At 40.9% G+C, this 21708-nt stretch overlaps 1 protein-coding gene across 2 annotated transcripts in view; it reads left to right on the forward strand.

Annotated features, from left to right (window-relative positions):
• Positions 1–21708, forward strand: part of BICD2 (BICD cargo adaptor 2) — a 50245-nt gene that overhangs the window by 22409 nt on the left and 6128 nt on the right. For both annotated transcript variants that reach the window (XM_064723807.1, XM_064723808.1), the window contains exons 2-6: positions 6756–6968; positions 9855–10007; positions 12834–13286; positions 14296–15315; positions 16379–16530. In XM_064723807.1, coding sequence (XP_064579877.1) covers positions 6756–6968; positions 9855–10007; positions 12834–13286; positions 14296–15315; positions 16379–16530 — 1991 coding nt within the window. The remainder of the gene's footprint in view (positions 1–6755; positions 6969–9854; positions 10008–12833; positions 13287–14295; positions 15316–16378; positions 16531–21708) is intronic.

The following is a 21708-nucleotide window of genomic DNA, read 5'->3' on the forward strand; positions in this document are numbered from 1 at the left end:
TGATCACAGTTTGTTGCCTGCTGCTAGGAGGGGAAGGATGAGTGCTAATATCTGTTAATTGGTAGAAAGCCTCCTGAAAAAAGACTTGAATCTCTCTTGAGTAGTGGTAGAGAGCATCTGAAGGAATATGTCCTGTTTAATGTTTAGTCTCATGACTTTTATCCTTATTTTTTAAAAAAAGGACATCTTGATTAATGGCACCTTTTTTACTGGGGGCTTGGGTTCTATTTAATTTTTATGGGTAAACCATTCTTTCACTGCAAAAGTAGCTAATCATAGCTTTCTAAAAGGGGCAGTTTCTGCAAATCCTTCTTGATCTTCAGTACAAAAGAAACAGAAACACATCTACTAGAGTGCTCTCAAACCTCACCCCAAAGGTGAATAGGCACCGCGGTGTTTCCTCTGGTGGTGGATGTACATGGTACTGCTCTTCTGGTGCATGCATGCACATGGGCATCACTCTGCTTTTCAAATTTGATTGAGAAAGGCAAGGGATTCTTTTCAGACAAGCTCTCCTTTATTGCCTTTCTCTTGTGTTTTTGTCAGCTTTTCTTGTCAATGAGTTTAAAACTAATTCTTCTTCTTCCTAATGTGCTTATTTGAAAAACTTATGCATGTTCTAGTCTGCTTATGGTGGTGCAGCAGCCATGTTAATGTGACTGTGATAGCAAGAAGGGCTGAAACATCAATTAAACATCACTGTGTGAGTGAAGGAAAGGGTTAATGCCTCATGCTGCTTCATCTGTTGAGGATGGTTAGCATCATATAGCAGTGTTTCACTGCAGAGAAAAGGCTAGTGTGACATTTACTAAGGACTGCCCTTGCTGGTTGACATTTTCAGCATCATGTGTGGCTGGATGCACAGCTTGGAAAATGGGAAGAAATGAGGTGCACAGGCAGAGGAGTCTTCACTGGAGAAGAAATGAGCATGGGGATCAGTGATGTCCAGAAGTTGATTTGTATTGTGGAGTTCTGTGCTCTTTTAAGGTTTTTCTCCCTCTTTATTATTTTTTCGTCTTGTGCATAAGCAATTGTCTCTCTCTGCTCCCTCCTTACTCCTTTAAATAGAGAATACAAGTTCAGATTTGGATGATAAATGAATTTTTAAGGAACTTATTTTATGAAACTCCTTCACTGAAATATTTGTGTTGTTATCTGACTGTTTGGGTGTATTTGTGCATGGCACAGGAACCTCCCTGTGATTTTGACTGAGTATGAGTGGGATGTCACTTCCTCTGTTCATCTGTGTCATCTCAAGGCCAGTGGGCTGTGACTTTCCTTGTTAGTATGTCAGCTTTAAGTATCCATGGGACTCTCTTTCTGCCCTTTCCTAGTTGCTGTGTTTTGATGTGTGTAGAAGGTAGTGCTCTAGAAACAGTGCAGGGCAGCCTCCAGAGCCTCCAGCAGTCCCTTGCAGCATCCGGATTCTGATCAGCTCTTGGCAGGCCTTTAGGAACATTGCCTCCTTGCAGAGGTTAGTAGAGGGTTTGAGATCTTACAGGGCTTGTTCAGAAAAAGCCCTTTCCAGCATCTCTTTGGGAGGTTTTATTTGATAGTGGCATCCCAGTATTTTGTGTTACTCTTGTTTTTAGCAGACTAGTTCAGGATCCCAGAAAATATGGAAGCATAACCAGCATACTTTGGATGACTTTTGGGCTAAGTAGAGGTCTGGTGTGACAGATTATAGAGGCAAATAAGGCAGAACTGTTCTGATTTTCCTGAAGGCCTGAGAGTCTTGTTTTGAGCACGGCTGAGATCAATCTGCATCTGCCATATCACAGCAGCTGTTCTGAGAGAAGCGTTTGGAATTCCCTAAGAAGTGTGTTTCAGAGATTCTTCGCATTTCACTTGTTCCATGAACAGCTGCACTGTGATAAAGAACTTCTTTCAAAAGATTATGTTTAAAATTGTAACAATGTTTTTAAGAACTTAATATGTTAGCAGTATGCTAAACTTCACAGAATTGAGAAAACTTTCTTCTCAAAGCTTGGAGTTTTATATGAAAGCTTCCTTCAGTGTACTGGGTTTCATGCAGAAAGCTTATCTGCATCTGCATGATTGGGATCTTGTTCCTCCTGCAACATAAACAGATGAATCTGTATTATCATCAAACCTAGAGGAAGCGTCACCTTTTTTTAAGTCTGTCTTTTGGAAATCAGTACTTTAAACTCAGTCTAAATGTAGCTTGATCCAGGGCTTCATTTGAAGTGAACTGGGTTTGACCATTTTATATAGCATTGCAGTTTTTGGATGAGTATGCCTCATCCATTTGCTGTCCAGATTCTTTTTTCCATTCATAATTGTTGTGGAGAGCTTTAAATTCTTGAGATTTAAGATGTTATCATCTGAAATTTGTAGTAATCTCCTTAATTTAGCAATGATATTTTCTGGGCTATTTAAGAATATGATAGCATGTATTTTCTACATGCCTTAAGTCTGCTGATGTAAGTAATTCTGTAGACATGAAAGTGCATTTAATAGCATTTTCGATACTAATTTTGGTAAACCTTCACTAGCAAATTATGGTAAATTTTCTGTATGTGTCAGGATGTTGTAATTGGCCTTTGGGCAATGCTGTCTTAGTGTATTTGAAGGAAGAGGAGAAGGACCTCACAGACTGGTGTAGCTGGTAGGGGATGGCAGTTTGACCAAAGGAAACCTGACAGGGTTTGAGCTGATCTGCAGCTTTGGCAGCAGGTTATGAGTGAGGACCAAAAATTATCATCTGAATCATTCAGTGCACTTGCACCACATAACTGCGAGTCCCCGCTGGGAAATGTTCCATGTTTGCCTGGTCCAGAGGTGAGTGGCTATACAAAATTTGGAGTTGTGTATGACAGAATTTGAGGTTGTGTGTTGGGGGTAGAGTTTCATTTATGTTGGTTTCAGATAGTGTTAAACCCAAGGAGGGCTTTTGATGTGTGTCCCGTGCAGCTCTCTGAAGAGATAGTTGTGAGTAAATTGTACCTTTGTTCAGAAAAGTGCTTTCCAGTGCAGTGACAAGCACAGCTGAGCAAATAGTAAGACAGCATTTTGGTTCATGAACTCTTTGATTTTACTTTTGCCCTGGTCTTGGGAATCTGGAAGATAAGAATTTTGATAATCCCTTAACATTAATGTCTCGTAATTCCTAGAGGCAGCTGTTGAGCAGAACATGATGTTTTGCAGCCCTCGCATCAGAAACTTTTATTTTGTGAAGAGATACTCCAAAGTCTATCATTCCAGTATAACTGTGAACAGTTTTCTTCCCTAGTAGATGGAAGTAGGGGTTTTGGAAGAGGAGGAAGAAAAAGGTAACTGACTTCTGTTCCTGTGCTTTAGATAATGTTAAAGCAAAAGTAAATGGGCACATGCTGGACTCCAGCACGTATGAAGGTTTAGGCGTTTCGTGCATAGCAGTAAAAAGTCAGTTTTCCTAGCTTGATTTAAGACAGGTCTAGGCTGTAGCTATGGCAGGTAATTGCTTTGCCCTGTAATTTTGCACAGTTCTGTTAAAAGTTAATTTCCTGTTCTCCATAGGAGTTATGAAAATGTCTTGTAACAGTGTTGTCTGATGTTGTTTCTAAATACATATAAGAGAGATAACAAAGCTTGGTTGGAATGGAAGGGCTTTTCAATTGTTGTCTTACAAATGCACACAGTTTGCGTTGTTCCAAGGCTGTCTGTCCTGATGGCTATGACTCTGAAGGAGGTTTCTCGTGTTCTGCCTATGTTAGAGGCTGTTTACACACAGTTCTGTACTCCAGGCAGCAATACTCAAGCTAACGGCAGGGTTTCAGCTGACACTTCGCAAGCATGCTGGCTGTGAGCAAATAACAGCCTTAATTGCAGAAATAACTGGAGCCCACAAGGAGCAGCAGCATGCTTTGGTAGGAGTGACCATGAGCTTGTTTCTGCAGTTACTGTGTGTGAGCAGTTCCATTTGGTTGGGTCAGCCTGTTGGGACAAGCCATAATAAAAGGCAGTTTCTCTAAAGGGAGTCTGCTGTAGTGAATGGAAAAACCTCTCACACATAAATGTGGATAACTTACTGAACTTCACCTTGCCATCACCAGAGACTAGAGACTTGTGATTTATGTCTCAAAAAATAGTGAGTGATTGACAGCTGACCATGGGATTAACACCACACCTTCAAGCCTGAGCAAAAATATGTGTTCTTTTATGGAAATGTGGGAAACTTGTAAACTGATGAAAAGCTGTCATATAAGAGTAAGATTTTATATGTAGAATTCATTGTTGTAGGATTATACTGAGGCCAAAAAATGCATAAACCTTTGAAAAATAAGGAGGTGTTTTACATGGGTAACTCAAAGTTAGTAGCTTTCCCAAATTAGGCATTCTCCATTAAAGTTTAAGGTAATCCCCATCTTGAAGAGATTATGTGGTTTTTTGTACCTTTCTCTGAAGCATCTGGCATTAGCCTCTGTAGAAGACAGGATATTGGATTTTTAAAAAGTATCATCCTCTATGGCAGTTTCTGTGTTTAAATACTCCCTGTCAGTTGTGACTTGGGCAAAATGATGACGTTTTCTTTCCAGATATCAAAGAAACCCATGGCCTAGCATCTGCCATGGAACTTTCACAAGCAAATTAGTTATTATTTGTTGCAGCCATTATTGTTGCTAATAAAGTCCAGGGTAAGGAAGCAAAAAGGGCCTTTGCATGGTATCCACAGATGTTTTCTTCAGCTGCCCAGTAACATTTTCAGGTCCCAGGCACGCACTCATGGAGGGTCCACATTTCTCTCTCCCAAGGGACCCTGAGGGTGACCCTGGTCTTGGGGCAGTACAAAGATAAGGGCCATCAGGGAGTAGGAGTGGCTCAGGGACATAGGAACAAGGGAAGGAGACAATGGGGTCGTAACAGCATTTTGAGGGAGGCTTCTTGTGTGTCCCTAAACCAGGGAATGCCCTCCAGAGTCTCCACAATTATTCTTAAGAATCCCTCCTTTAGTGACATTACTGAGCTCCTTGATGGAATCATGCCTGGACTCTGAGGTCTGGGTGATCAGCTGTGGCTTTAAGCATCCTGAACTTCCATTTGCTGTTTTGGCATCCTGCAGCTGAGCAAATGGTGCTACTTCACTGGGCAAAGAGATACCCATTGTCTCTTTCTCTGTGCCAGAGATTTGTCATCCATACTGATCTCTAAAGGTGGATCTTAGTTTATTACAGAAAAAAATAGTGTATTTGAGGAGCTAGTGTGCTTTTTGTTATCCCTTTAACATTTATGGAGATCTTGGGTATTAGGCTTTTAAGCTGCTTTGTTGAAATTCATTTGACAAGGACTTGACAGCACCAGATGGTGCTTTTTGTCTGAAATATGGCACTTTTTAGTTTCCCGTAGGTTATCTTGATGAATCTGGCTAGAATTTCTCCAATGGATATTTGTCTCCTATATCTCTGACTTGCTTATTTGAAATAAAATTTAGTCTGATAGGAGCAATATCTGTGTGCCTTTAATCATAGGCAGAGTTAGCATACTTGATCAGCTGTTTCAGCCCTGGTATAATCAGTAGTTTCTGTGCTATTAATGTGCCTGCTGCAATATACAGAAGTAATAAAACACTGAAATCTGTTTCTCTTCAAAGCAGATTTTTTTTCTTCTCTGACAGTATTTTTCTGAAGAGCTGGCATCAATTGAAAATGCATGACTAGATAAGGAGTTTCATGAGATGCTTCTCTGTCCTTGACTTGACGTGATATTAATGTTGACTGGGAAAATCTGCCATGTTTTGGCATCCTGAAAAGATACTGTGACACCTAAAAGCTCCTTGGGTTGAATTGTGGTGCAAGCGTGTGCAACACTTAAAAGATCACATTTTTAATGTTGTTGAATATGGCCGCTCTGCTGGGCTGTGTGTTACAAATAGAACTACTGGAAGTGGCCAGCTTTGCTCTCCAGCACGTGCCAGTGACAGCCACAGGCTGTTCTGCCCCGCAGCAGCTGGGGTGTCTGTGTGGGCTGGGAGCACGTGTGGAGAACACTACCACAGGGACCATCACCTGCAAGGGTTTCAAGCAAAATGAAGACCACCCCCCCCCCCCCAGAGAAATGTGAGGAGACAAAATAATGCCAATGTCAGGACTAGCCAGAGGCAAGCTGTGCCAAGTGGGTTGGACTTCTGACCTGCCTCTGACTACCTTTGCTGGCACACTGCTGGGGATTGATGTCTCGAGCTGGCTGGGGGATTGTCCGCTGACCTACTTCAGCCAGTGTGACCCCACTGGCTTAGCCTGGATCTGGAGCAGCCCTGCCAACGTCTTCAAGCCCAAGGGAGGGGGCTGTAATCTACCAGCCAGGAGCAGCTGCTGGGAGCTCCCAGCCTGGGAAAGGGAACAGGCTGCTTATGCCAGATGTGTTCTCAGTGATTCTGGTTTTGCAGAAGTGAATCTAACCCCACTATAGAGAATATGCATGTGCAGCAGTGTCTGATCATGCAGTCATCTGGCTGAAAGCCAGTCGTGTTTCAACAGCAGAGTCACTACATTGTTGTTCCCTCCCACAAGGGTTTATATGAGGTTCTATTTAAGCATTCTGCGTCAAAAAACACTGTTTAGGTGCTGTGGTTTACTTTCAAGAACGCAGTGTTGGCAACTTATTAGGATTTGTAAATCTGAGGATGTAGGAAGAGGTTACATTCCTTTGCCTTGAAGAACTATATGAGGGTAAATGTTTTCAGCTACTTAACATTGAATTTACTTATGCAGAATTATAGGTTTATTGATAAAAAATGTGTTTTCTGACTTTCCTAGGCTTTTGGACAGGCCCATACCAACCACAAGAAAGTAGCAGCAGATGGAGAGAGCAGAGAGGAAACCTTGATTCAAGAATCAGCTACCAAAGAAGAATACTACATGAAGAAGGTTATGGAGTTGCAGACAGAATTGAAACAGATAAGAAATGTCCTTGCCAACACACAGTCTGAAAATGAACGCCTTAATTCTGTTGCGCAGGAACTGAAGGAGGTGAGCGAAGATGCACAGGGTTCACTGCAGCTTGGATTTGTTACATTTTCTGGTGCTATGTAGCCAAAAAAAGGGAAGATTCCTGAGCTGAAAGGTGATTTGACAGACACATGGCTGCATGTTTGGTCATGCTGGTCCTGTGGGTACTGCACATCAGTTCCCTCAGTTCCTGAATTGCTACCATAAAAAGCAGAAGAACCTGTTTAGGCCAAGCACAGAGACCCTTGGATGTACTTTGCTGCTTCATTCCCAATGCAGATTTTCTGACTGCAAAATATTTGTGGCATCATTTCCCTTTTTATCCGTTTTTCCTCCTTAATTTCTGAAGGTGTGGGATTATAACAAAGCACTGAAATGCACAAGGAGAGGGATAGGAAAGTTTATAGTCTTGAGTTTTTTCTCATGAAGCGGTGGCTTTTACGTTTGTGTAGCTTGCTTAAACATAATCGCTTCGACCTTTTATTGTTTTGCTATTGAAACCACATATTTTTAAGAGGAAGTAATTGCTGAGAAGTTACTTAAAGAGTTTAATTACTTACAAAATCTGTAGTTCAGCTGAAGTCTTTGTGGTACTGGTGCAGAAATTATTGTTTTGAGACCTCAAACTATTGCTTAAATTCAGTCTGGTAAAATACAGAGACTGTAAACCACAGATGGATGGATAAAACAGTCAGCAGTTATTACTCCTGAGCTTTCTTGCACCTTCCTTTGAAGCACTGGGTTCTAATCTTGTCTAGTCCTAAGCTAGTCAGCTGACCTCCCCTGCCAGGAGGGAAGGCTATGCAAGAGTCCATATCTGAATCTCAACTTACTCCATGTGACCTCAGCTGCAAGTGTCTCGTGTAATTTCTTTAGGACATAGTAACAAATATCGGGATAATATTTGGTGGTAAAATCAATGAGGAAATGTGGGTTACTTTTCTGGAGATGTGGGGATTCACCGATGTTTCTTGTTGGGATATGACAGAGAAGATTTGTGGTACAAGCGGTCACAAGTGATCAAACATGCCGGTTAACTTCTCCTTTAACTTTGTGGAACAGAGTTGGAGTCATGCCTTCTCCTTAGACAGGGAAGCAGTTCTAGAAACACAGACACAACTCTTTGTCTGTATTTCCCAACCTTTAAGACTAGCTTAATAGAAAAACTGCCTACTCCAGAGGCAGCACAGTGTCTGTGAGGGATTCTGGTCCCTTCTCAAAGTGTGCTGAGCAGCAGATTTCTGGTCTGCTTCCAGTGTCACTGCAACTGGAGGCGATTTTTCTTTCCAGATACTGCCACATTCCAGTCACCTTTTAAGGAGACATAAAAATGTGAATTCATGTCAGCCCTTAGCTTTCCCTGTGGCCCTGGGTTTGTGCAAAGATAGAGAGACAACACTTACTCAGGCATGGAACATGGGCTATAGCAACTTGTAATTTGTATTGGTGTACTGTAGTGTCTAGTTCCAGCAATTTTGATTTCTTGGTGTGCTGTGAAGTTGTGCTCTCTTTCAGGCTAAAAACAAACAGACAATTTCATATAGTCTAATCTTTACCTAACGTGTGAGGGAATTGTAATTTAAGTTTATTAGTCTTAACAGTTGCAGGGGATTCAGTGTTTGTATTCAAAACATGCCAGATTCAGTTCTTGGCACATCCTCCAGCTGCAAACATTTCCCTTATCTCAGTGTGCTGTGTGTGCCTGTTGGTACCTGTGTGGTTATTCAGTGGAACCCTGCTGCACACTCTCAAGGGCTGAGACCATATTTAGTCATCACTGACATGCCTGTGGCCAGGAGTGGAGAGCTCAGAGGGAATGTGAGTTTGTAGGCCTGAGGCTGAAGCTTTCTTGGGCTGCAGGACAGGTGAGATCAGGCAGCAGGTCCCATATGCCAGCTGAAGTGACAGGCTGCCTCTGTCAGCAGCTAGCAGGGGTTTTGAATTAGAAGTGTGGAAAACTACTCCATCATATCATGGGCACAGTTACAAAAATACTATTTTTTTAGGCAACTGTATTCCCTGTTTGCCTATATCTGAAGCAGATTCTGTTAATGTTTTAGAACATACTTTTTCACTTTGTATGAGTTAAGTGTTTGAAGATAGGACTTGAAGGAAAATAATATTGGAAAAAATGAAAAATAAGTGCAGTGAGCCATTTCTATAGCTTTCTATGTTCCAGCTCAATTTATTCAAGTGTCTGTGTACGTTCATGAAAGATCCCAAGGTCATACTACACCAATATATTGGTTTTTACTTCTTATCTTTCAAAACAATGCTAACTTTTTTTTTTAAGTCTTTCGTTAAGTCCTGCGCAAGTCTTGGGGCTAAGGAACGGGAGTATTTTATGTCAACTAGTTTCTATTTTTTCTCAACCTGAGATCTTAGGCTTCATGGGTTTTAACTCAGTGTCTTTCTCCAGAGGAATTAATTCTCTCATGTTTTCAACTTATTGCTCTGGTTATAAAGAAAATGTCTGTTGAAAAGCAGCAGCAAATACATGTCCAAATAAGAACATCTGGACTCATCTGACTCTGACTTTCTCTTGTGAAAAGGCCCTTCTTGTTAAAGTTGAAACAGATTTGGGTACTGACTTCTGGTCTGGAAAACTTCTGGTTGCTACAGTCAGTGAAACAACACAAGTGTAAATGCTGCTTTTTTCTTGACTTCTTTTGAGTCAATAGTGAGAATTTGTTAGAAAATCAAGAATACAAAATCTAATTATTGTGCAAATGACTTTGTTTTCTGTAATTTTGGAGGGTGAGGGGAAAATATATAATTTCAATATGTTTCAATATAATTCAATGAATTTGTGCATATAAAAAAGATAAAAAAGATATAAAATTTTGAAATTGAATTGTAGTTGATCCAGGTGCCACCATTTTTGTTTTGCTTTGTTTGTTTTCCCAGGTCAACCAAAATGTGGAGATCCAAAGGGCCCGTCTGCGAGATGATATTAAGGAATATAAATTCCGAGAAGCACGTTTGCTGCAAGACTATACTGAACTTGAAGAGGAAAACATCTGTCTCCAGAAACAAGTGTCTGTCCTGAAGCAAAGTCAGGCAAGTTTTCCAACCAGTGGGCATTGCTTTGGTAGTACCAGTTAATTCCTGTGCTACAGCATGGTTCTGTCTCATTTGAGCATACACCTACTTATTTTCTATCTTTGTACTACTTTTGAGACTATAAGCTCTACATTTTAGCACCGAGACTTGTCCTTTCTCACTCTATACACAGTCATAATACTTCATAATACTTTGACTTCCAAGTCCTTCCATTGCATTCTCTTTCTCTGATGAAAGAAAAGTCTCTATCACTCTGCTTTGTTACTTGTTTTAGTCCTTTTGCTGCAGTAGTTTTTCAGTGTGTCTTTACAATGCCTGCCATCCATCCATCCATCCATCCATCCATCCATCCATCCATCCATCCTTCCCCTTCTACAGTATCTGGAAATAGGAGTGTTTCTGATCATGTTTCTGAAACATGTTTTAATTGCTACTTTATCCTTATCTTCTCTCTCCGTTTCTGTGCTACTCTTCTAGCTACTTGCAATAAACCTGGAATGCTGTTATAGTTGCTCTGCACTGTCACATCTGTGTGACTGCTTGTCTGAAAGGCCATGTTTAATTGTACAGTTCCAGCTATTTCCAGAGTTTTAGAAAACTGCATTCTTGGAATTTCTTAAGAGCTTCCCTGAGTTATCATTTGTGGAGCTAATTAAGATAGACGTGGTCTTTGGCATGGTTCACTTATCTTCATCTGTCAGTGTGTGACTTCCTATTTTTATTCTTCGGGTAGCTGTCGGTTCCATTGCATAAAAAAAGTTCAGTTGGGAAAGTGAAGGACGTAGATGCTGCTAGGGCTGGAGCCCCTCTGCTCTGGAAACAGGCTGGGAGACCTAGGGGTGTTCTGTCTGAAGAAGAGATGGCTCCAGGGCAACCTTCCAGTACCTAAGGGGGCTCCAAGAAAGCTGGAAAGGGACCTTGGACAAGGGGGAATGGCTTCCCACTGCCAGAGGGCAGGGATAGATGGGATATTAAGTAGAAATTTTTGGCTGTTAGGGTCGTAAGGCCCTGGCACAGGTTGCCCAGAGCAGTTGCAGCTACCTCATCCCTGGAAATGTTCAAGGCCAGGTTGGGCAGAGCTTGGAGGAGCAACCTGGTCTAGATGAAGGCGTTCCTACCCATGACAGGGGGAGGAATGAGATTAATTTTAAGGTCCCTCCCTGCCCAAACTATTCTCTGATTCTACAGTTCCATGAAAATATTCCTGAAATCAAAATTCTTTAGAAAACTCAATGTTAATACCATCTGTTGTGGTTAGCACATAGTAAAATCTCTGTAGAATTTGCTGCAGAACTCCTTCAGTGTAATGAATGAAAGCTGCCCTGTCAGGCTAGATATGTGGGGTATCGAATGTATTTTATTTATGTCCAAGTGAAACTCTGTATCTCTGTTGATTACTCTGGGCCTCACTGTGCAAAACAGGATTCCAGGTTGGACCTGTTCTCATCTGCATATATTTGGTTTAATTATGCAGTTTTGGGCACTCTGACATCATGTAGTAGAGACAAAAGGGGCTGTTATGCTCTTGATGCAGGCTGGAAGAGAGAGGGAACTGACAAAATCAAACCTATGTAGTTGTTTACTTTTGGATTTTACCTTTTTTTCTCATTCATCATATTCAGAGCAGCAGGTGAAAGTTCCCAGCTCCATGTTCTCATTCTAGAATAACAATACTGGAGAATGCTGCCACTCTGGCCTGAGCTAAATTTAACCTCAGATGCTATCTCAATATTTGCTAGTAGTTATTGACTGCTGTATTATTATTCTGGAAACTTTGAAAATAGACTACAGTCTGAAGTATTTTATCTTAGTGGAAGTATACAGAACCAAGAGCTTGTTCTTTTCACGGCAGTGGATTAATTTTCTACCTTGTCCTAATCCTACTCGATGAACTTTTAATTATGCTAGTTTTTAATTATTCTAGTTACTCATGTAACTAGAAGCAGCCATCAAGTTTTCCCAGGCAACACTGAATTAACATATTTGATTCCTGGTCTGCACTCCCAGGTGGCTCTGTGTTGACATCTAAAATTTATTTAGCAATTGGCAAAAAATAAATAATGTGAGATATCATATGGTATGAGTTCCTTTCTTTCAGAGTAAAGAAGAATATTCTTTGTTTGCTTCCTCCCTGCTACTCCCAGGTGATTAAAAATTATACATGAATTGTTTGTGTACGTAATTTCAATGCAAGAGAGATTTAGAAAAGTCCAGTACTAGATGTGATAGATAGCATGCCATCAAACTCATCAATGTGAATATCAAGTGTAGAATCTGAATTGTAGCCCTTTCAAGATGTGCGGAAATGATAATGAGGGAAATGTTAAAACATTTTAATTAAAATGTATCAAAGCAGAGCTTGATCACAGTTTTAACCCAGTGGTGTGTATTTGAATGGCAGTGAAGCAGAGTGTCAAAGTGTACCTTTATAATGCCAGTTTTGGAAATGTGAAGCTTAACTTTGTGGGAAGGCTGGCCAGGGAATTTTTTAATCAAACAAATGTTTGCATGTAGAGCCAGGAAAGACTGGTTTTGGATGCTTCTGTATCAGACACACTGTATCTCCCACCTGTTCTGATTGAGCTGGAATAGATGAGCTCATTTGACAGTTTGCTTAGTGAATTTATTCTGTAGTCTCTGTAAAGGTAAATTACGTAAGCCATGTTTACAGTCATAGTGCTAAAACTAGACTCCAGAAATGAAAAAAGTATTCTATTTCTATAATATTTAATTGACATCAAACATTCAAAAGCAGAATGACTCAGTGCCTTGCAGGCAGCCATTTTCATCAGAGATTTCCCCCCCCACTTTGTATATCTCCAGGTGGAGTTTGAAGGCTTGAAACATGAAATCAAAAGGCTGGAAGAGGAAACCGAGTTTCTCAATAGCCAGCTGGAAGATGCCATCCGGCTGAAGGAGATCTCTGAGCGCCAACTTGAGGAGGCCTTGGAAACACTGAAGACAGAGCGGGAGCAGAAGAACAACCTTCGGAAGGAGCTGTCTCACTACATGAACATCAATGATTCCATGTACAACAGCCACTTAAACATCTCTTTGGATGGGCTGAAGTTCAGCGATGAAGCCACAGAGCCGAATAATGATGAAATCATGAATGGGTTTGAACAAAACTGCCTCAGCAAACTCAGCAATGGCAAAAACAGTACTTCAACGCCCAAGAAAAATGAAAGCTTCCCTCCAGCCCCAAGTCTGGTTTCAGATCTTCTGAGTGAATTAAACATTTCTGAAATCCAGAAGCTGAAACAGCAGCTTGTACAGGTAAATGGGTTTCCTAAAAGCTGTCTACTTCCAAATAGCTCCTAAAGTTCATTTGGGATGTAATTTCAGTCTTTTTGGTATCTCACATGGTACTGTTTATACTGTATTTTTCAAGGCTTCAATTGTTTTAGAATTTGAGGGTGTTAAATGTTTGTCAGTGGAAAACCACAGCTTTTTTTCTTTTCCTTTCTTTTTTGTTTTTAATGCAATGGAGTTGGTAGTCATGTCCTTTCCTTGGTGGAAAGTTCTAATGCATCTCCTGTGCAATACTTGCTGTGTCTACTTCATTATGTCACTTCCAAGAACAATAGTGGTTTGTTTCAAAATTGAAAGGTACTCCAATCACCTTCATCAAAAGAAGTTTTGTACTCATATTTTCTGTAATTAGTTCAAAGAGCATAAAGTCTTAATCAGCACCAAACATTTCTGTGCTATATTTGTGATCAGCACCAAGCATTTCTGTGCTATATTTGTGCAATTAGGAGGTTGGAGAGTTTAAAACAAGGCGCACTTTTCTGTTTCCTACTAATATTTTGTCAGACGTGTTTTAAATTATGTTCCGTAAGAAAAAGCCCTTATGCAAAAAGCTGTCAGAATTTTTAAAAATGAGAAATTTAAGAAGAAAAACTTGAAAAGGTTTTGGTATTTCTGAGTCTTTCATAAAGTTCCAAGCTTTCACCATAGAGTAACTCTGTGTTTTCTAGAATTTACTTGATAATTTAGAAGATAGCAATGAACTTTAGCTTGTTGAAAGAAAGTTTTTACAATGAGACCATCACCTAGAGAATAAATGTGTAAAAGTGTCCAGGAGATAGGAAAGAATTGGCTATGAACACTGTAACTGGAGATAATTTTAGAGACTCCACCTTGTGGAGACTTTCTTATAATGTGCAAGTGATTGAATTTCTGTAACCATATGGACTGTTGGCTAAGTTGCTGTCTCTTAGAGTTAAAACCATTTAAGTGATACAATTCCCTTAACATAGATGTCTATGTTCCTGCATTTCAGATGGAAAGAGAGAAGGTTAACTTGTTAACAACGCTGCAGGAATCTCAGAAGCAGCTGGAAAATACACGGGGGGCCCTCTCAGAGCAGCATGAGAAAATTGGCAGGCTTACTGAAAATCTGAATGCCATGAAGAAGCTCCAGGCCAGTAAGGAGCGTCAGTCTGCCCTTGATAACGAGAAGGACCGAGATAGCCATGAAGATGGAGACTATTATGAAGTTGACATCAATGGGCCAGAGATCCTGGAATGCAAGTACAAAGTGGCTGTGGCAGAAATTACTGACCTGAAGGAAGAGCTCAAAAATTTGAAGGCAAAATACAAAGAATGTGAGTCTAAGTATGAGGAGGAGAAGAGTAGATATGAGACTGAGAGCCAAGCTCTCACTGAAAAGATCACCTCACTGGAAAAGTCCAGTAGGCATGATAGAGAACAGATGGCCAGGCTGGAGAAGGAGCTGAAGAAGGTCAGTGATGTCGCTGGAGAAACACAGGGCAGCCTCAGCGTGGCTCAAGATGAACTAGTCACCTTCAGTGAAGAGCTGGCCAATTTGTACCACCATGTCTGCATGTGCAACAATGAAACTCCAAACAGAGTGATGCTGGACTACTACAAGGAAGGTAAAGGTGAACGCAGTAGTCCAGACGTCAAGGGAAGAAAGTCTCCCATTCTTCTTTCTAAAGGGCTGTTAACTATTGAGCTGGGAAAGGCAGAGAATGGAAGTGGTGACAGCAGCCCATCCCCGGTGTCATCTCTGCCATCCCCTGTGTCAGATCCTCGGAAGGAACCGATGAACATTTACAACTTGATTGCTATCATTCGGGATCAGATCAAGCACCTGCAGGCTGCTGTGGACAGAACAACTGAGCTGTCCAGGCAGCGCGTTGCTACTCAAGAGCTTGGCCCAGTGGTGGACAAAGACAAGGAAGCTCTTATGGAAGAAATCCTGAAGCTGAAATCCTTGCTGAGCACCAAGAGGGAACAGATAGCAACTCTGAGAACTGTGCTGAAAGCCAACAAACAGGTAACCGGGTCTTAGAGGTTTGAAGGTTACGATGTTAGGCAACTAGGTCATAAGCAAAAGAAAATTTTTCTTGTAATTCATTCTGCCATTCCTTCAGTTCTGTGGGGCTTTCGTTGCTGTTATTTCACTAGTCTGAGCCTGAAGCTGGCTGTTCCATTAGAGGCACCCAGCTGTCCCATCTAAAGATGAGCACTGGGGCTGTAACTGATTTCAGGTTCTCACGTACTCCTGAGACTTTTTTAAGGTTAAGGTAGCTTCAATCTACTGTCTGTCTGAATTAGATCAGTTATTTTTAACGCAGAACACCTAAAATGAAGAGGTAATCTTATTTTCTACTTGAAAGAATTCTAGTAGTTACCCTTAAAAGAGTTCTGAAATTTAAGTATTGTTCTCTCTCAAACTCCAAAATAAAAGAGAGCCTTTCAAAATGGGAATGTGATATAAGAATGTGGTCAAAATAACAGAGGTGAAAGGTAAAAACAGTCTTTGGGGATTGGACATTACAACAACATTAGCAATGCAGTAGGTGAAAATAACTGCCATTGAAGAACCATGTGACATGCTTCATCTTCTTCTCTACACTTAAATGTAAATGGCCTTAAAAAAAGGTAGTTTAGTCTACTAAACTACTAGTGGCGTTTAAGAATGAAATAAACACATTAAGTTTTCTTTTGCACATTTTAATAAAGGTGTCCCAAATGTAAGATAAGTAAGATGCTATAAGAGAGAACTGTGCTAGTGATTGACAAATGCATTTAAGTATTGAGATACTAAGTAGATTGTTTTGTTCCTTTGTGTTGCTAGTAGATAGGTTTCTCTACATCTATATTCTGTAACTTTCTTAATGCTGCTGCATGGTTAATGGGAGTAAGAGATGACTGTGTCTATTCCCAGTGTTCAGAAATGAAATTTTATCTATACAAGATAGGTTGACCACAAGTTTAACATTCCAGTACAAAGTAAATGTTTCATTCTGTGATTAGTGATTAAAAATCTTTTAGCCAGACATTTGATGAAGAGTTTCATTAAATGTTATGTTTCTGTTCTCCCTGGTAACCAACAGACTGCAGAAGTAGCCCTTGCCAACTTAAAAAGCAAGTATGAGAATGAGAAGGCAATGGTTACAGAGACCATGATGAAGCTGCGAAATGAGCTGAAGGCTTTGAAGGAGGATGCTGCCACCTTCTCTTCCCTGAGAGCTATGTTTGCTACAAGGTAACAAATATAATGAACGCCCCAAAATTTAATTCCTTACTTGTGTGGGGAAGAGTTGAACATCCTTCCCATCCACCATGCAGAGAGTGAAGCAGTAGGTGCTTCTTCCCAAGATCATTGCTTGCAGTGTGTGTGTGTGTGTCTGTGATATGCTCCTGTTGATGAGGAACATGTATGGATAGAGTGTGCTGCTACAAAACATAAAGCTGTTGTGGCAGTGTTTATTCAAGTTGGTTGGGAGATTACCTGTTTTCCCTGGTTCTTGAAGCGATTAGCTCTGAGAAGGAGTGACATTTAACAATGGAAAATGAGCATTTATTGTACATGGAAGATGGGATGCTTCACCTCGATGATCTAGGAAGAGGTAAAGATGTTGCAAACATTCTGGTATTCTTAGGCTGTCCATCCTGCAATTGGCATCTGTCGTTTCACTGACCTGTGTCAGATGATTTGATTGCTTTGTCTTTGGAACTTGCTTCTGCTTCTTAGTTGTGCTTTATGGTGTGATAAATGGAATCACTAAATCATCAAGTTTGGGAGAGATCTTTAAGATGATTAAGTCCAACTGCCAACCCAGCACTACCATTTAACCTCTAACCCACATCACCCAGCACTGCATCCAGATGCTTTTTGAACACCTCCAGGGAGGATGACTCCACCACCTTCCTGGGCAGCCTATTCCAATGCCTGGCCACCTGAACAGTGAAAACATTTTTTTAATACCTACTCTGAATCTCCCCTGTCTCAGCTCAAGGCCATTTCCTGTGATCCTCTCACTGCAGGCACAGCAGAAGAAACTGGCCCCACCTCACTACTGCCTCTCCAGCAGTTGTAGAGAGTGATGAGACCCTCCCAAGCCGCTTCTTGACAAGACTAAATAAACCCAGCTCCCTCAGCTGTTCCTCATTAATACTCAGAAAAGCTAGACACAGAAGATGTGACTTTGAGCATTTCCAGAAAGGGGTTCCCAGATGGGAATAACAGCATTTACCTCCTATTCCTCGTGCTAGATCAGGAGGTGATGAATGGCATCTAGAGACTAAAAAAGGTCTGGGCTGTCAGCATCCCTGTGAAAGCAAGGAGATGTGCAGGCATGGCAAAGGCATTTCACTATCCAATGGGCATGCTACAAAACCCCATAAATGATGTTGTGCACACACTCGCGTTTACAGCACTGAGGTGCCTGCTCTAGACTCTGTGTCTGAGAACTAAAATGTAGGGCTGCATATGTTGACATTCAACCTTGGTGAAGGTGCCTCTTGTAGATAGGCACTGGACTTGGGTTGTAACATTCTTCCAGAGATTTGTTGAAGTGTCTATGTCACACCATCTTCCCATGTTCCTGATGCTCTGCTTGAACACTGGTGCTAAGAGAGTGAACCACAGGATGCATTCTTGTGGAATAATAATGGTGCAGAGAGCTCCACACAGTACACTGTGCCAGCTCTTGTTTGGCAGTTTGTCTGCGCTTTTGGTTTTAATCAAAGTGGAAAGTGAATTACTTTAAAATACAGGAGGTTACTGCAGCAACAACTATTTGTCTTCATGGTTTAGATTCACAAGTCCTGGTTATGTTTGACAATTCATAGAAAGTGTCAGTGCTTGTGTGATGTAAAAAGCAAAGCACATGCATGGCTTGGGTGGTGTGGGGTGGGGAGAGCTGAAGAGCTTGGAATTAGAGCCTGGGGTAAGGAAAAGGTGGGGGAAGGTGTTAAAAATCTGTCTTTACTATTAATTTCTAATATAAAGATTGAGTTAGAAACAGCAGGTGGCTGATCTCTTACAGCTGAATGCAGTCAGTGCTCATTTTAATCTCATTTTAATTGTGTCTCTGCTAATACGTTTCCCAGTTTTTAATAAAGCTGAGAAATTGTGATTTTAATACTGCATGTTTGAATTTCCTTAGTGAGTTGACAGTAGAATCTCTCGAGGTGGATGTAGTTGATGCTTCTCTCTAGTGCCTCCTTCAGTCACTGTTGAGTCACCTGTCTTGTTTCCTTGGAAGTTGTCATGTGGTCTTCATTGATTGCAGGGAAGAGGGGAAAGATATGGGTATGCCCAGGTGCTTTTGGTTAAATCACTTTTTTTTTTTTTTTTTTTTTTTTTTTTGTCCTGGAACAGGGCTTGATTTACTAATGAATTTACATATAAATGATATTAAAACTATTACATGCTGACCCTTACATAAAGTGGTCTGTAGAACTAAGGCCAAACCAATGTTTGTGGGAAGCAGTCATATGCAGGTTTGGAAAATGCCAAGTTAGGTTTTTCAATAGTTTGGTTTCAGAGAGTTTTAGAAGATTTAGTTTTTATTTCTCACCATTATATTTAACACTCAGAATGTTTATTTTCTCGGTGTATATATTTGTATATAGCTGGTGTTGTTTTTAAAAATCTAGTTGATGTTTCCTAAGCTTCTTTTTTTGTTGTTGTTAATTACAAGTACTAAGAAAATGGGCAGAATCAGAACCTTGTGTTCAGTATCTACTTAAAGCTGCAAATGTGTGAAAGTATAGCAGGTTGATACTAATTTCACATTCTTCCTAAAAGCGTGAAAGCCAAATTATATTCTTTCAAAGGTATTTTTAAAAGAAAGACATCTTCTATTCTGATTTTATTGAATATTTAGCTGGGAAGTAGCCTAGCACATGACAAATGGAATGGTAAAAGAGGAAAGAGCCTTTATTGTTCTGTCAAAGCAGTAAAAATACACAGGGCACAAAGATATGCTGCTATAGCTGCTGCTGCCACCAACTGAAGCAGGTCCAGAGCCTGTGTCATCCTAGATGGTTAGGGAGGCAACATTGCTGGGTTTTGGTTTGGGTTTTTTTGGGAAAATGAAATTGGGAGTCAGTGAGCAGTGTGAAGGAAGAAAGTAGTGCAGATCCCAGTCCACCTCTGTGTGCAACATGTACAGCCACTTCTAGAAAACTTCTTATCCCCTTGTTCCAGTAAATGATTGCTGTGCTTTGTACAGTGTGATGTTCCTTGACTCAGGACAGCCGTGCTTGCACCAGGACAAGGTTTGAGTATGCGGCTATATTATTCCTTTTGGATTAAAGAATCAGGAAAGCAGGTTCAGGGTGAAGGATGGTGTGTAGGCAGAGTAACTAATGCTCCTGCTTCTCCCCAGTTGTCTCTTCTATAGAAGAAATTGGTTGCTCAAGTACAGTTAAAGCTGCAGCTGCACATGTGCTACTGACAACACTTCCCTTTTTGTGGGGAAGAAAGGAAAAACTCCCCAAATAGAGTTTTATGGAAAACAAAAAAACCAAAGAACCAATTTAGGTATTTGAAATAGTGAATACTTTGTAATTTCTAGGGACAGTAAGTTGATGTTGTAAACTTCTGTGCTAACAGGAAAGCTCTGTGAGATAATGACTTGCTACAATAATCTTTTGGAGTCAAAATCCTGGCTTTAATTACAGCTTGCCTCACATGAGAAAGACTTCACTGCTTTCTAGGCTAGATGCCAGGCCTAGAAAGGCCAGTCAGCCATTGGCTTTGGCACAACTGGCTGTACTTGGTCAAGATGCAGGAGTGATACCAGAACATTAGTAAGATGGTGTGGGAAGTCCCTGCTCTGCTTTACTGCAATGGTTTGGTTTTCTCTTCCTTATCTCTTTTTGTTCCAAATGGGATGGCGGTGAAGAGTTCTCTTCCCCTTGCTTTAGCTGGCCTGGATTAAGACTTCTCTGCTGCATGACAAATCAAGACAGCAGCAATCTTGGTGCTGTTTCACTGAGCTGCAAGTTTTGGGGCTACATTAACTATGTGTTCTGTACAAAAATATGGATATGTTTTCATTCACAAGAAAGAAGCTGGAAGAGAGTGGGGCGGAACCTCTGCATGTTTTTTTACGCGTCCCAAATTTTTTGGGACTATAATACTGAGCATGAACAAGGGCAACAGGGACAGGTCACTCCAGTGCCAGATCATATTTTGCTGAAGCAATCACATTTCATTTCTCAAGGAATTGGTAATGTTATTCAGGACATCCCCCTGGTTTGCAATAGTGGAGCTTGGAAAGAATCGGGTTCAAGATGTGCACAGAAAAGATAGCAGAAAGCTCACTTCTAATATAACCACACCTTGCTTTTCACCTCAGATGGCATGAGTGGGTTTCAAAGCTAGGGTGAAACCCCACAGCCTCTCTGTCCCCCCAGAAATCTTTAGCCTGTGTCTTGCTCCCACCCCAAAGGGAAAGAAAACACCTCTCTGACACTCTGGAGCAGCAGGGCCCAGGGTCAGTAGGATGCTGGGAGCTGTTCAGTTTTGTGGCCACACCCTCCTTCTGAAGCTGGTGACGCCATCCCTCAGAGGGGAAGACTCTTACACTTTGAAGATTATTTTAGTCTTTTCAGACTTCCCAGGGCTGTTTCAATCTTACTTCGTCTCTAGAGCTGAAATGGGTCAATGGGACAAGATCTGGCCCAGAGTCTGGCTTCCACTCCCTGGCGTGTAGCAGTTGGTATAAGTCCATCTGACCACACTGAGAAGGGTGGGTGTCGGTGTTCCAAAAAGTTTAAGGTTCCTGGGTTTGATTATTTGTTTTTGTTTTTTTTTTTAAAGAAGGACCCCTCACATACTGGTTTCTCCTGGGCTGCACAGTGTGGGAGAGGGTGTGAGGAACTCCAGAGCAGGATGCCCAGAGAGGCGAGGGGACAGATTCCTGTGCATGTGGGGGCCCCAAACTCACCCAAACTTCCTGGTCTGTAAAGCTGCAGTGCAGTTATAGTTCATGCATATGAACTATATGTTCATATTACTGAGTTGCTATTTAACATCTCTGTGTATTCAAAAATAAAAATCTGGATTTTCTTTTTCCTATTTATATTCCCAAGCAAATATAATTAGGCATATAAGCCTAATCCTCCGATTTAAAATCAGGGAGACTAGAGTTTGATAGCATAAGCACAGCTGATGAATCTGCATATCAATGGGGTTTTGTTTTGTGCTGGGTTTTTTTGCAGTCTGCTTTATATTACCTAATGATAACTGTCCCTTTAAGTCAGGGGCTTTTCCATTTCAAAATTTAAAGGAACTTCTCTGCTGATATTTCTGCTTTTATGAAGAAGTTGTACTTTGCAAATGGTAAATTCCAGCTGGTACCTATGAATATTTACTTCTCTATCCATATGCATAATTGTTGTCTCTATATGGATCTACAGGTAGACT

Source organism: Zonotrichia leucophrys, chromosome 12, assembly GCF_028769735.1.
Source record: "Zonotrichia leucophrys gambelii isolate GWCS_2022_RI chromosome 12, RI_Zleu_2.0, whole genome shotgun sequence".
Lineage (NCBI taxonomy): Eukaryota > Metazoa > Chordata > Aves > Passeriformes > Passerellidae > Zonotrichia > Zonotrichia leucophrys.